General features: G+C 34.1%; 1 protein-coding gene across 5 annotated transcripts in view; it reads left to right on the top strand.

The window, feature by feature from the left end:
* SNTG1 (syntrophin gamma 1) overlaps positions 1-15,143 on the top strand; it is an 814,835-nt gene that overhangs the window by 752,135 nt on the left and 47,557 nt on the right. For 4 of the 5 annotated variants that reach the window (XM_072804669.1, XM_072804667.1, XM_072804668.1 and 1 more), the window contains 2 exons: positions 3,802-3,954; positions 8,396-8,488. In XM_072804669.1, the coding sequence (XP_072660770.1) occupies positions 3,802-3,954; positions 8,396-8,488 (246 nt within the window). Of the gene's footprint in view, positions 1-3,801; positions 3,955-8,395; positions 8,489-13,274; positions 13,339-15,143 lie in introns of all 5 variants that reach the window. The other variant, XM_072804671.1, reaches the window with a different exon arrangement.

Below are 15,143 nucleotides of genomic sequence, written 5' to 3'. Positions count from 1 at the left end.
AGAAGACTTGAAAAAAATGTAAAAATCTACAGGATACTCCTGAAGAAGTCGTAAATGAGATCAATGCACAAAATTGGTGCTCAAGATGTGTGCAGCTATTATTTTTCACTAACTAATTAAGAGATCCTTTCAATGAGCTGAGTTATTACAGAGCCTATTGTTTCTATTGGGGCCAAACTCACACTCTGACTAAAGATAAACGAATTGAATAGGAAGCAAGTTAAAGAAATAGAGATTAGGGAATGACATATATATTTATTTTATTGAATATCAACATTAAGAATAGAAATTTCTAATATTAATTAAAAACTACTATTTGTCAGAAAGCATGCTAGAATTTATCTGCATTAACCTAGCACATCCTAATAAATGAAAGAGCTAAGATTTGAGTCCAGACAGCATCTGAGGCTGCAGCCTGTGTTCTTATCACTACAGCAGATGCACTTGAGTAGACAGCATGAGGGAGACTCAGAGGAGGATGTATATTTGTTGTGCCCAAGATTGCGAATCCGAGAAACCACCAAGGAGCCGACACCGATGCAAGCACAAGAGGGTTTATTAGCAAGCTCGAGCTTGGGTCCAAGTATACCCGACACAGCAGAGCAGGGACTTGGACCCTGAAGTGGGTTACAGCTAGGTTTTTTATGGTCTGGTCTAGGGGATTTTCAGAAGGGGTGGAGGAATTTCTCAAGTTCTGTTTACGTTCTGATATGGGGCTTTCAAGGGCATTGAGCTCTGTTCTCATTCTAATATGGGACTTTCTACCACCAGTGTGGGCTCTGTTGTCTTTCTGATATGGGATTCCCTGCCGAGGACATTCTGCAGTTTTTCCTGTAAAGATCAGCTCTTATTCACAGGGGCCTAAGATGGCTGTACTTGTGCTAATGCTAAACTTGAGGTGGAATGGCCTTGATTTTTCTCAGCCTCCACATATTTTGATGATTACTTTTAAAGTAGCTCTTTCACATGCTTGGGCTATAATCGCTTTAAACTAAATTTCTAGAAAAGGATTTCAACATGCTTCTTTTTCCATCTTCTGCCTCACTTGCTCTTCCTTCTCTAAAGCAGTGTATTCCACCTCTTTCTTGCCCTCTCACCCTCCAGGGTGTTATGGCACAGGTAGTCATGTGCATTTCTTAGCAGGAGGACCTGAGCCCATTCAGGCTTGCAGCTGATTGCTCTTGCAGGTGTCTCTAAGTCCTTGGTGATAAGACAGTCCCTTCCTAGAATAAAACTTTCTCTTTTAGGGCAGCCCTGGTGGCTCAGCGGTTTAGCACTGCCTTCAGCCCAGGGCCTGATCCTGAAGACACGGGATCAAGGCCCATGTCAGGCTCCCTGCATGGAGCCTGCTTCTCCCTCTGCCTGTGTCTCTGCCTCTCTCTCTCTCTCTCTCTGTCTGTCTCTCATGAATAAACAAAATCTTTAAAAAAAAAAAACTTTCTCTTTTACACTCTCAAGAATGATTTATTGCTCCTTATTCTTTTTCCTTAGAGTTTTAGCTATATAGAACTGTCATGAAGCTTTTAAAATTATTTTTACATATTTGTCTCCATCAGTACACCTTGAGGCCTGAGTATCCGGATGCCCATAACAGTTGTAGCTTGAGTCAGTGCATGAGGAGTGTCCTACAAATAGCAATAGCCAATGACCACAAGTGTTTATAGATGTCAAACTTATATTTTGCAGAGTTGAATAGAGAATTCTATCTTTGAGAGCTTCGGTGCTTGGGTAATATAATAGAAGATGCTAATTCAAGTTTTAAAAGAGAAAGGAGTTGGGGATCCCTGGGTGGTGCAGCGGTTTAGCGCCTGCCTTTGGCCCAGGGCGTGATCCTGGAGACCCGGGATCGAATCCCACATCGGGCTCCCGGTGCATGGAGCCTGCTTCTCCCTCTGCCTGTGTCTCTGCCTCTCTCTGTGTGTGACTATCATAAATAAAAAAAATAAATAAAAATAAAATAAAATGGAGTTAAGCCGCCAAGAAAAACAAAATCTTAAATGATTATTTTAAGATTCCATAGCAACATGCAATTTATGAGAAGGAAAAATATCAACAGGTTTCTGGTTATTAAACCTGACATTGATTATTTTGTTACAATTTCATATTACAAGGAATATTAAGGCCAATTGAATAAACCATAAAATTGGTGGAGTTTCCAGAAATTCTTTAATGTTTAGTTACAAGTTTTGTGCCAATGTTATCAATTTAAATAAGTAATATGGAAGTTGAAATATTTACAACAGAGGATTTGCTGATTTTTTTTTTATAAAGTGACTTGTCATTACACTTATGTTAGAGTCTAAGATTCATGACCTGTCTAGCCATCTTCTTTCCCAGTGTTGTCTCTCAGTCTCTCTCTCATCTGTTCTCTGGATCTCTGGAATGTACCTCACACTTTTGCTTCAGGCCTCTGCCAATACCAGCCCCTCTGTCAGCAAAAGTCTTCTTCCTGTCCATTCTATCTTTAATCTTTCCACTCATCTTTCAGCCACTGTTTAAAATTTACATCATAGAGGACATTTCTCTGACTTGCCAATACAATTTGGTGTAAAATGCTTTCTTACTCCCTATAATGGCACTTACAATGATCTGTCCCGACATATTCACTAGTGTAGTAATTTATTTAATATCTTTTTTGCCACTTCTCTAGACATTATAAGCTTTAAATGATTAAAAAGTACTTTTCAATTGCTTATCATTGGACTATATTTTTGAAGATAGTATGTTTTCATTTTTTCCCTTAAGATGGTATAAGAAAATCATAAACACAGAGAATGTGACTTCCTTTAAGCTTCTGAATATCTCCTGACAGCAGTTATCAAAACTAAATTCTACTGCCATTCATCCATTCTCCTCTAGTATTTTAAGCATCCAAATGCCAAAAAAATGGATTTATTAATAAACTAGTTAATTGCTTTGAAAATACTTGCCAAAGCAGAGAATTCCTTCTAATATTTTGGGTATTTAATGATGCTACCTTTATGTAGCTCCATATAAGAAATGGTGGAAAACACTAGTAATTATACTTTGACTATTTTCAGTACACTCCTCATGTAATTCAAAAGCCATATCTGACATATTGCCTGGGATTACTCTATTCCATTAATTTTTAGCTGCACTTTCTGTTAACATCTCTGAGGTTGAAATACACATAGATGTGTGAACACTTGAAAACTTCTAGTAAGACCAAGAAATTGCCATGTGAAAGTCTTTTTGACTCAATAAAATAGAGTTACATAAATAAGGTAAATATGTATTTTTTAAAAGCAATAAATGTCTTTTAGACAACCTAAACTCATTTTTTTCATTCCTTGTCTAGATGAATATTTTCATGATACTTTCAGGGTTGAAGAAATCAACTCAATAAAAATACCATGCTTATTAACCTTTTTAAAATTTTCAAACATATTAATAAGTATTATTTAATTTCATCATCTTGACAGTTCTGTAAAGGAAAAGGGAAATTGTGTGTGTTGTTCCTTAATACAGTAAAGAACTGAATCTCTTGTGTTAAATGCATTGGTAGCTACATTGCTAGTAAGTATAGAAACCAGAAATCCTCACTTCTGTTTCATGAGCATGCTTCAGTGTTGATACAGAAAAGAAATACATTAGTTATGGACTTTGAGGCATGGAGTTTAGGCTGCTATGACCATTTTTAACGAAGATTTAGCAGTAACATAAAATCTTTATGACTATGGCGTCTCCACCATGCACTTAGTCAACATTGATTCAAGGTATGGCCATGTTAGCAATATGGATTGATGTATGCCAGCCTGTGTAACTCCAGGTTTTCATCAGGACAGTGACCTACTGGACCGGCGGAAACACTGCTTCACCGTGCAGTCCGAGTCTGGGGAGGATCTCTATTTCTCTGTGGAGTTAGACTCTGACCTCGCCCAGTGGGAAAGAGCCTTTCAAACAGCAACCTTTCTGGAAGTGGAACGGATACAGGTGAGAGTCTATGAAATTTTAGGATTTGTGACTCCTAAAAACATGTGATTGCTCCCTAGAGTTTAAATCTCTAATAGAAAATGGTGTGATTTTGATTAATTTACAAAGTCATTTCCTGTTGTCCAGTCATGACCACCTCACTTGTAACATGAATGGCTTCATTCTCTTGCAATGCTCGTTCTTTCTAGAAATAATTCCCTTCAACTCTACATTTCAAAACCATACATGAAATTTGAGAGTTTTTCCAGAGGTCAGATCATCACAAAGGTTTTCCTGATTTCCAAACTGTCATGCTCATTATTACCACTATTCCCACAACTATCCTGTTCAAACTCATCCCACTCGTGAGCATCATATCACTTTCTTTTGTCTGTTTTCTTAGGTCTACTTACACAGTCTTATTGGAGTGATATGTGCTTGTCATTCCCCACACTAAATTATAGGTTGCTAATTATAGGTTCATTTACCAGCTGAAATGCATTTTGTACTGCATATTTATTATGCTTTATTTCTTAAGTGTCAAGTTATATGTAGATCAAACTTCATAGAACCTTCAGCCTCTACAATTAATGGGACCACGGAATAGATGAGGCTCCCAAACATTGGTTCTATGGCTGACATCTGACAGATATTGATGGCAAAACTGAGCAGTTGTAATGGACTTGCCACATGCAAATGGATTCATAAAGCCAAGACCTAAATAGACATATGGGCACTTAATTCAAAAACAAACATATGATGATGATAATATAGCATTGACTCCTCTGGAATGCTTGGCTGTAATAGGAGATTTGATGTACATATTTTCAATATGCTGAACTGATTTGTAACATATATTAATTCCCTTTATTTCTGACTATAGCTTTCTATATTGAACATATCAGTTTATACCAGTATGACATGGTATTTCCCCTGATTTTCAGGGGAAAAAAAATAGGAGAATTTCACTTGTTTCATTGCTCAGTTGACACTTTCTAATAGCTCTGCTGATCTGCATATATCTTAAAATGTTAATGTAACTGAGGAATATTGTTTCAATAACTTAGCTCTAAAGAACCTCAATTCAATAGTTTAATATCAAAAATGGGAACGTGAAAAATATCTTCAATATTATTTTATTCTAAGTGCCAACATCTAAGACCACTTTAAGTACTAAAATATGTTAGTTGAATAGTTGAAATTTTTGTTATTTATACCAATATTTTTGTTTTCCTAATTATCATTTCTTTAGAATATCACACTTTACTTATAAACAATTACATGGAAATATCTATCTGTTGGTCTCAATTTAAGATTTCATTTGAAGTCTCCTGAGGTTTAGAAATAAGACAATATTATATTGTTGTGATGTATGTTAACATTGTGTGTGTATGGTTTTTGTTTTGTTTTGTTTTTTTGAGTCCGTGCTTCATATTCTCAAAGCTGATGTCCTGAGCAATGCATTTCTTTGGGCTATCTCACAATACTTATTTAAGATGCATATAGCAAGTGAAAAGTAAAATACTTAATGCTTTGTTAGCTTTTGATTGTTTTATAAGTCTTATGGTTTCCCTTCGTTTACTGCATTAGAGATCAATATGCAGTGACTGAACACCTTGGTGGTATTATTTTCAAAATTCAAGGATGTTAATATATTTACATGAAGATGTTTATGTATTTTTCTTCTATGTCCTCAGTATTCCCACTAGCATTAAAGTTGTTAAGAAATAAATTAGAGGGGACATATGTTATATTATGAAATAAGCAGAAAGAAAATTAATGAATTACTAATACAAATTAATGAATTAAATAATTTCTTTTGATTTTGAAATTGGTTTTCATTAATGGGATTGCACCCTAACATTTTCTAGCTTCTAATCTATTTCTTTATTTTTTAATAAAGATTTTATTTATTTATTCATGAGAGACACAGAAAGAAGGCAGAGACACAGGCAGAGGGAGAAGCAGGCTCCATGCAGGGAGCCTGATGTGGGACTTGATCCCAGGACTCCAGGATCACACCCTGAGCCAAAAGCAGATGCTCAACTGCTGAGCCACCTAGGTGTCCCTCTAATCTATTTATTTATCTATTTATATATTTTTGGATCTCTAATGTACTTAATATTGATATAATATCTACATATTTAAAAGGTAATCCATTAAAAGCAGGTATTTGCAAAGATTCTACATTGTTATTTAAATTAAAACCTTAAAATTTGGAGAATGTAGTGAATATTAAAACAGGAAATGACAATTTGTATGAATAAAATCTTACAACATATACTTAGCATTCCAAGTACCAGTATTGGGCCTAATTCATTTATAATATTTTTAGCACCTTTATTTTTCCTTTTTCTGAAAGATTTTCCCAGAGTAAGTAAATAACACTGGTAAAGGGCAGACAACTTATTTATTTATTTTTACCTTACAATAATTCAATTTGAATTAATATAGCTCTTTTAAAATAGGACTTCTAATGAAAAAGCACATCATTTACAAAATTGATTTTCTTTAATTATTAATATTGGTTGAAATTCATATGTATTTAATTCAGGTGTAAGCATTTAGCTATAATTCAAAAGGATATATTAAAATGTATAGAGATGCCTGGGTGGCTCCTTAGTAAAGAATCTGCCTTTGGCTCAGGTCATGATCCCAGGGTCCTGGGATTAGGTCCCACATCAGACTCCCTGCTCTGCAGAGGCCCTGCTTCTCCTCTCTGTCTTTCATGAATAAATAATAAAATAGTTAAAAATAAATAAATAAATAAAGTAAAATGTATTTTATGTGTGATGTATCTTCAAATGTTATTTCATAATATAAAATTCTACACAAATCTTCCAAATGTTTCGAGTTATCCCTAAAAAGTATAATTTCTTGCTTTTTCTAACTATAATCCAATTTATATTATAAAATACACATAGAAATTAAACAAATCTAATATAGTGTTAAAACATTAAGTATAATAAATATTAAGTATAGTCATCATATATGTTTCTTAAAAGATGATAAATCATAGAAATAAACTCAGTCTCCATTTATATCATATCTGTTTCAATTTAATGATTATTGATGAATTAGTTTCATTTGTAATTCTGAACTTAATGAGATAAATTTTAATGTTCTGGACTGAAGGTGTTTTCATCTGATATATTCTTTTAAATTATAGTAATTGAGAAAAGCAAACAAATATGTCTAAATTAGAAGGAATAAGCCTTGAACATTTCTTACTATCGACTGTAGTTTTAATAAAATAGTGATGGGTAGATACAAGCACAGGAGATAGCCTGCATTAAATCAATAAAATTACACCCAAACTGAACTTAAAAGGCCCATTAAGTAAGTTTTTTGAAAAACTTGACTCCAAAGGAATAATTTAGCATGGTTATAACTTTTCTATGCAAAATGGGCTGACAGCCATAGCTTTTGGTGAAGGCACCTTGATGCATTTAGCCATCATTATAGTCAGAATGTCATTCATTTAATGTACTTTTATATACAGTGTTATAAAACAAATATGATATAAGGATTAGTGTTGAAAATTTGCTTGAAATCAGTTTATCTCTTTCTCTTCCTCCCTCTCTCCCTCCTTATTTTGAATTATAAGGTTTTTTTTTTTCATTTAAATATCCCATTACAGTTTTCAATTAAATGGAAATAAAATTGGCCTGTGGACATATAAATGCATTATGTGGCATATAAGTCCTGAGTTTTTATTTCATATTTGTTATTGTTAAATTTCAGTATCTTTATTTTAGTAGTCTTTCCAAAATATTCATATAAGTAAAATTATAATTTAAATTGATCTCAGTGTGAAAAGCCATTGTTGATTTTTGAAGAATCAGTAGGTTTATACAAATAACAAGCAACTGGTTAGTGTCTTTGGGAAACAGCTTGTGCCACATGGATGAAAATTATATGAGAGATTCTTAAGGTAAAGATATTCTTATATGTTTTAGCTTGGTTACTGAATCTGTGTTTGTGTGCCTGAGAGTTCTCTTTTAATAATATCCATGAAATTGATATACCAAGAATTGAAGTCTTGAAGAATTGAAATCTTAACCTTTAAGAATTCACTTTTGGTTTAATGAAAATGCAATGATATTTAGCTACAGAATATAACAACGTAACATAATCTTGCCTACACTTAAACATTTTTATACCAGTATTGCCAATATAGTAAAGGGTGTCAGTGTAGCACAAGGTAAAGACAAGTTTCCATGGAGCAGGATTGGAAATGTGGTTTTGCATACCCCTTGGTAGGTGAAAAATTATTCAGCTTGTTTTGTCAACATTAAGACATCAATAATACTATGTATCTTATAAAGTTATTGCTGATATTAAGTTAGCTATTGCATAAACAATTTACTACAGGAGCTATCATTCTTTGATAAATGTTGGCTATTAATACTGATATTGAATAAAGCACATGAAAAGTAACAGTATTTTCTGTTCTGTCTAGTGCAAGACCTATGCATGTGTGTTAGAAAGTCATCTCATGGGACTCACCATTGACTTTAGCACAGGATTTATCTGCTTTGATGCTGCAACAAAGGTAATGTGTTCAGGTCAGCTCTGAAAGATGTGCTGCAGACAGTGTAAATTAAGAATGATTCAAAAATAATTTCTAACTCCTGTCAACATTTTAATTGGTTATTATGTATCAAATGTAAGATCCTCATTTTTGTTAATAGAAAATAAATCATGCTTTATTTTGTTTATAGAAAAACAAAAGTTTGAATTTTTAATAAAACATACATTTCCACAAAATATTATAACTATAGAAAGTGAAAATATATGTGTAATATATATACATTACAATTTATAATATATGCATAATATATATTATATATTCTCTTTTACCAAAAATTTAATTAAGGGGAAATTTTTTTCTCCCAATTTTTTTCTCTCCAAATTTGTTTAAACTAAGTGGTTTTTATTTCTTATTTTTCTGCACCAATATCTCTAATATCCAAACAGGGAAAACATTTTTCAGAGTTTAGTTTAGTTTTACAGGTAATATGTTAGAATTATGGTATGGGGAATTTGGGGTTTAGAATTTCTAGCCAGGGAGTATTACCCTTGTCAACCCTTACTGGACTTAGTAAGGTCTTGTACTATCTGATTGGGTTCCTTTTCCACAAAGGATCTTTCTCTGAGATTGATGTATATTGAATGATAAACAGAATCTTCTCAGTTGGTCAAATATAAGAAACCTTAAAACACAACTATCTCTTAGCCATCACTAATTTCCTCCCAGTACTGGAGTCACTGCTACAGTTTCTGACTTGTGGCTCTGTTCCCCGTGGAGGACATTCTTTTCCCTCCCATGGCACATCAATACCTCAGATCCACTCCACTTTTCCCTTTATCAAAGTATGGCCCAAGGAATAAATCCATGTTTCTTCCCACTAATTTTAAGGATTAATGAGTAATTCCTTACCAGGAAACTTATATGTAACTTAAAAATTAAGCATTGTACAAAATTTTCAAAGACAAATACAAGATAATGATATAAGTGTATGAGAAAGGCAGTGTACAGAAAGGGAAAGGGTTTGGATCTTGGGAATGATGGAAGTCCATGGTGCAGTCCTGCAGCTCACAGCCAACTATGATGTGGGTTGATGTCTGAAGATCTTACCATTTTTCATGACTCAGCAATTGAGATTGTCACATAAAAACTCACATTATTTAAAAATGGCCTTTTTTTTTTTTTTTTTTGACATAGTGAAATTAAATTGCATGCATATGCTGGTCAGATTGATTTAACTATCCAGCACATTGCCTTTGCATAATGCCAAAAGAATACTTTTCTACGTATGGAATTTCCAGTGCCATGGCTCTTTTGATGATTTTCAAATGAGACTGCCATAAGCTTTTCTTATGACCAAAGACTTTCTTTTAAATAAAATATTCATTCAACTCAGGTTAGGCTCATGAGTATTAAATTAATTTAACACAATTTAATTTAATTATTACTCAATTTCATTCATTAAATCAATGTAATAAATAACTTCAAAAATAATTAAAGTGAGGTCACCTGGGTGGCTCAGTCAGCTAAATGTCTTCCTTGGGTACTGGTCATGATCCCAGGGTCCTGGGATTGAGCCCCACAAAGGTCTTTCTGCTCAATGGGGAGTCTGCCTCTCCCTCTCCCTCTGCTGCTCCCCCTGCTTGTGCTATTTCTCTGTTGAATAAATAAAAAATCTTAAAAAAATAAAGTGGTTAGAAAAAAAATAGTGATTTTATAAAGAAAATATCACAGCTATAATTGTCACCAAACTATCACATGAAGATGAAAGAATCATACCTCCCAAATGAGAGGGAAAGAAATAAAATTCATCTAAACACATTTCTGAATGCTTGAATTTAAGAGTTTTTCTTTAAGGATAGTATAATAACAAATCCATGTCAGGGTCCTGTTTCATCTCTTTGTGTGCTCAGGGAGAAAATCCAGGAGTGGATGTTCTATATGAAATTTCAGGTATTCCTTGCCTGGGTGTGCTGGGAAGGAATGAGTGGCCAGCTAACCCTAAGCAAATTGTTATAGTGTCATCTAGGGCATATCATTTAGCAAGAATGAGATTTTAGTCACTACAAGCTTGATGCAGGAGTGGTAATCACCATCTTCCTATTTTCTGATTGTTATTAGAAGTTCCTAACTTCAAGGCCATCTGAGAATTGGGAAGGAGGGAAAGACTTTGTCTGCTTATGATGAACAGAGTATTCATCACTGAAACTGTGACACTTGCACAATAATAGGGAACTATTAATAATGATGTCAGGACACCAGACAAACACCAGAAGAGTACTGGGCAAACCACTGAGCTGGTCTTACTGCAAGAAGGCGGCCTTACTCCATGGAATGAGCCCAAAAGTTATTTTTAAATTAATAAAAAAAGCTATAATTGTTATATATAAATTAAAACATGTTTTGTTCCAATATTTTATCAAAACAATTAAGTAATATTAAGTTATTTTCTCTATTTGGTATGCATGTGGAAAGAATCCTTAAGAATATATGTCCAGCAGATTTTTTAAATGTTTGGTTTTGGGAAGGCCATAGAAGCCATACAAGGAAACCCTTTAGCTGTTCACATTTTGTCTGTCTGCACTGCATCTTGATCAGGTCCTCCAGCTTTGAAGTGACTGGAAGCAAACCAAAGGTCTTATGATAAAGTACAGATTCCAAGAAAGGGGAGGATGGTGTATGGAGTAGTTAATTGAGCTCGATTTAAAGCAAGTTCTGCACCATCAGTACCTTGGCAAAGGGGAGAATTGCTACCTTGATATTAAAAAAAAAAAAAAGCAACCATATTTATCATTTTGTGCAAGATATTTTTAAAAATAAAATAAACAATAAGGAAAAATTAAATTAGAAGACCATATCAGAGACTCTCATGGTAGGGAAGAGAGTCATCATGACCTTAGTTTACACTAGCCTGCTACAAGTTTTGAAGCAGTGAGGTCTGGGAATGTCAAGCTAGTTCTTGTTACTTGTCCCTTGTGCCTGAAACTCTGCAGGGAAAACTATTTCTCTGTATTTTCCAGACAGTACAAGACACATTAATAGTACTGTATTTTCCATACTTCACTTTACATTGGCAACATAGCAAGAGGCTATACATTCTTCTGTTTACCTTAGTGTTGTTGGCAAGATTCCCTCATAGAAGTTTGTTGCCGTAGAGAACAGCTCAGCTTATTCTTTGTAATCTTCATCCTTATTAAAATATACACTTTTGAGCATTAGAAAAGGTTTTATTATTAATATGTCAAAGTATGATATTGCAGTACTAATGATTCCCATAGCCAAAAGGAGATTCATTGTCATTATATCCCTTTAAATATACATATATGTATTAATTACTTATATCCATTAAGACATTCCCTATAAAAACAGAGACTTCAGCAGTAACATTTGTTAATATATAGTTACTGATATTTGCTTTTTATTGAAAGATACAGTAGGGATATAAATACACGCACACACACACACACACACACACACACACCAATCTTGGGTCCTCAAGGAAGGCTTCCTGGAAATTGAAATATGAAAAGTAAGATTATCCAGACAAATATCTATAAGTAAGGAAAAATATTGAATTTGAGATCAGACAAGATGAGAGATCAAGTTTGTGGGCAGCCAAAAAGCCAGATTATGAAAGGGAACCTAGTAAGGAATTTGCATTTGATCCTGAGAATAGAAGAACCTTTGAAGGGTTTGAGACCCAGGAAGGAAATGATCAGAAATGTGTTTGGCGGCACAAACCCAACAGAACAGCAGATGACTGAGATGGAGAAAACCCGGGCAAAGCCGGGTTCTGAATTTGCAAAATTGGCCCTCCCCTGGACATTTACTACCCAGTGACATTCTAGTGGATTAGCTCTGTCATATTTTAAAAGCTACTATAATGATTTTATATTTCCTTCTTGTACTCATTACTAACTTTATTATAGTTTGAAAACATTATCTGGAGGAAATTTATAAGACTCACATGTATGCCTGGTGACCTACATTTTAGGAACTTAAATTCTGTGTAGTAAAAGACAATGTCACCCTAATTGAAATCACTTCCTTCTTGGTTTAGAAATGTTCTGTATAAAATTAGAGGACTTTCTCTTCCCAAAGAATCATGCTTCAGAATTAAGTTCATTGTTAATTTATTAATTCCTGAAGTATCTTAATCTCCATAATCCATTTATACCTTTAAGTACACTCTGGTTTCTACAGTGTTTCATGGTAATATTTGAAAGGAAGTGGAAATGATCTCTATTTACACTTTTAATTTTCAAGAGTCTTTGATATATACTGGATAATTTGAAGGTCACTAATTTTAAGGCACTTTGAGCTATTGTTTCTCCTAAAGATATATGGTCTTCATTTACACACACACACATTTCATTATATGTTTGACTTTTTCTAAAATGCATTTATATAATTATAACTATAATATGAATTCTATGGGTCAAACCTCTCAAAATAGAATTAAACCTTTATTTTTTCTGTTTATGCTGTTTTTCTCTAATATTTCAACTATTTCATATCAAAGGTAGATATTAAAAGCCCAAAAGGAAAGCTTGAAATTATTAAAATGAATGTTTTCTTGAAATGTCTCCTACATAAGTAGAAATCTGAAATATATATATATATATATGCTATTATGTAATTACAATATTCATATAAACCTTAGCATTTTTTCTTTTTATACTATCTTTCAATCATTTTGCTTCCCCAATTGTGTAACTTACAGCCCCCAAACATGGACAAAGACATCAAATTCTATTTCATGGAATTTTTACATTCTTCTTCAGAGAAATTATTTCTTCTTTGCTTTTAGGAGAATGAAGAACATTGCATTTATTGCAAAACAAACTCAGACATTTAGGGAAACAATCCATCAGGTAAATTTTTTTTAACCCTCAAGCATTTAAAAGATAGCCCTAAAGGAAATGTTCAAAAGAGAGATATTAACCCAAGTTTTCATGCCAGCAGTATATTAGCCAGATGCAACACAATAATAAAATCCTGGGTTTTTCATTTATTTCTTGTAATATAAAGACAGGATAAAGTAATGTGGGAACTAACACATACTTTATTGCCTATATTTATAATTCAAAGTACATAAAGTACAAAAACAGGTAAGAGTCAAAAATTCTTTGCCTAGTATGCTTTATATACTTTTTCCATTTTCTTTTTTCTCCTCTTCCTCACCCTTTTAAAATTTTAAATTTTAATTCCTTTCTGAGGCTTTTGATATATTTTATTTTCTCTGGATTAATTTTTTTCATTGTTAAAAATCTCTGCCTTAAAACTTTTCTCACTGTATTTTAGATTGTCTTTCCTTCCTTCAATCATCAGTTTTGGTTTTTATGAAATTTTTTGCTGATATAATATATTAACCTCTGTAACTATCACATAGTAAATGAAAATAATAATAGTTGTGTGTGTCTATCTTGCAGCATTATTCTAAAATTAAATGAGATATATTTTTGAAAGATAAAAACATAGTAAATTGTCAAATATGGATTCTGAAGTCCTTAAGCATTATTTCTGACCAGCCCATCTTTCAGTGGGTTTTATCTCAACCACAGACCTTGTCTTTTTATCTAATCCCAGGGATCCATCTTCCTATTTCAAATTCTCTTGAATTCATCACTGAGCTCCCTTTCATCCTTAACACCTGCAGGACCTTTGCAAATCTCATAGCTGCTGTAGCCTACTTTCCTCACCTCTAAAACAGATATGCAAAGGACATCTTCCTCATAGGATTATTGTAAAATTTAAATAAAAAGTATATGGAGAGTGTTGCACAGTGAGTGGCACATGGTGAGCCTTCATAAGAGGTGGATACTTATATTTCTCCCACACTGCTTGGGTAGTTCTGCCCACTGCAGGGCACCAGCACCAGCACCATCTCACTACTGTGCTGCCATTCTCAAAATGTCACGGTGGCACTGTGTTTTCTAGAATTTTGAATCAATCAGTCAACACATATATCCACTACATTCCAGTTCTTGTGAGTCTCTGCTTTCATGAAGGTCCGTTTTCATGGCACCTAGTAGAGAAGACAGACATTAAGCAAGTAGTCATAAGCTTAATGGCTTTCAGCAGAGGGGATTCAGGGTGGCCCAGAAGCATATAACGTAGGGTAAGGACCTATTGATGGTACTCGGAGAAAATTACATTTCACCTGAAAACAGGCAAGTCATGAGTGACTAACAAGCCACACAATGGAGGCTGATGTAGCGGCTTATGTGAACACCCTGAGATGTGATATGACTGACAGCTTCAGTGTGGCAGGAGCAGGAGAAAGAGGGGATGCAGTGGTCCAAAGGGGTAAGGCACCAAATAATAAGGAGCCTTGGTCTTCACAGTAAAGATTTGGCAGTCGCCTTGGTGAGCTGTGGCCACAAAATTACCATGTAACACACAATGGCAACACTCACTGTCTCACAGCAGCAAATGTTTGTTTGTTTGTTTTCACAACTATGGGATCAGATTACTGATCTTATAGGGCTCCTTTGTGATTCTGCAGTTTGGATGGTTCCTTCAAGCATTGTGATTTGACTCACCTCTAGTTCCTCATTCTTCTCAGAACTGGGACATTAGTCCTGGCACATCCTTTTCCTGTAGATGACAAAGGCAAAAGAGAACAAGCCTTAATAGGCAAGTCTTCTTTAGCCTCTGTGGCTGGAACTGGTGACAG

This window comes from Canis lupus, chromosome 28 (genome assembly GCF_048164855.1).
Source record: "Canis lupus baileyi chromosome 28, mCanLup2.hap1, whole genome shotgun sequence".
In the NCBI taxonomy this organism is placed as follows: Eukaryota; Metazoa; Chordata; class Mammalia; order Carnivora; family Canidae; genus Canis; species Canis lupus.
The sequence above is the reverse complement of the archived record's forward strand: the minus strand, read 5'-3'. Positions and strand labels throughout refer to the sequence as shown.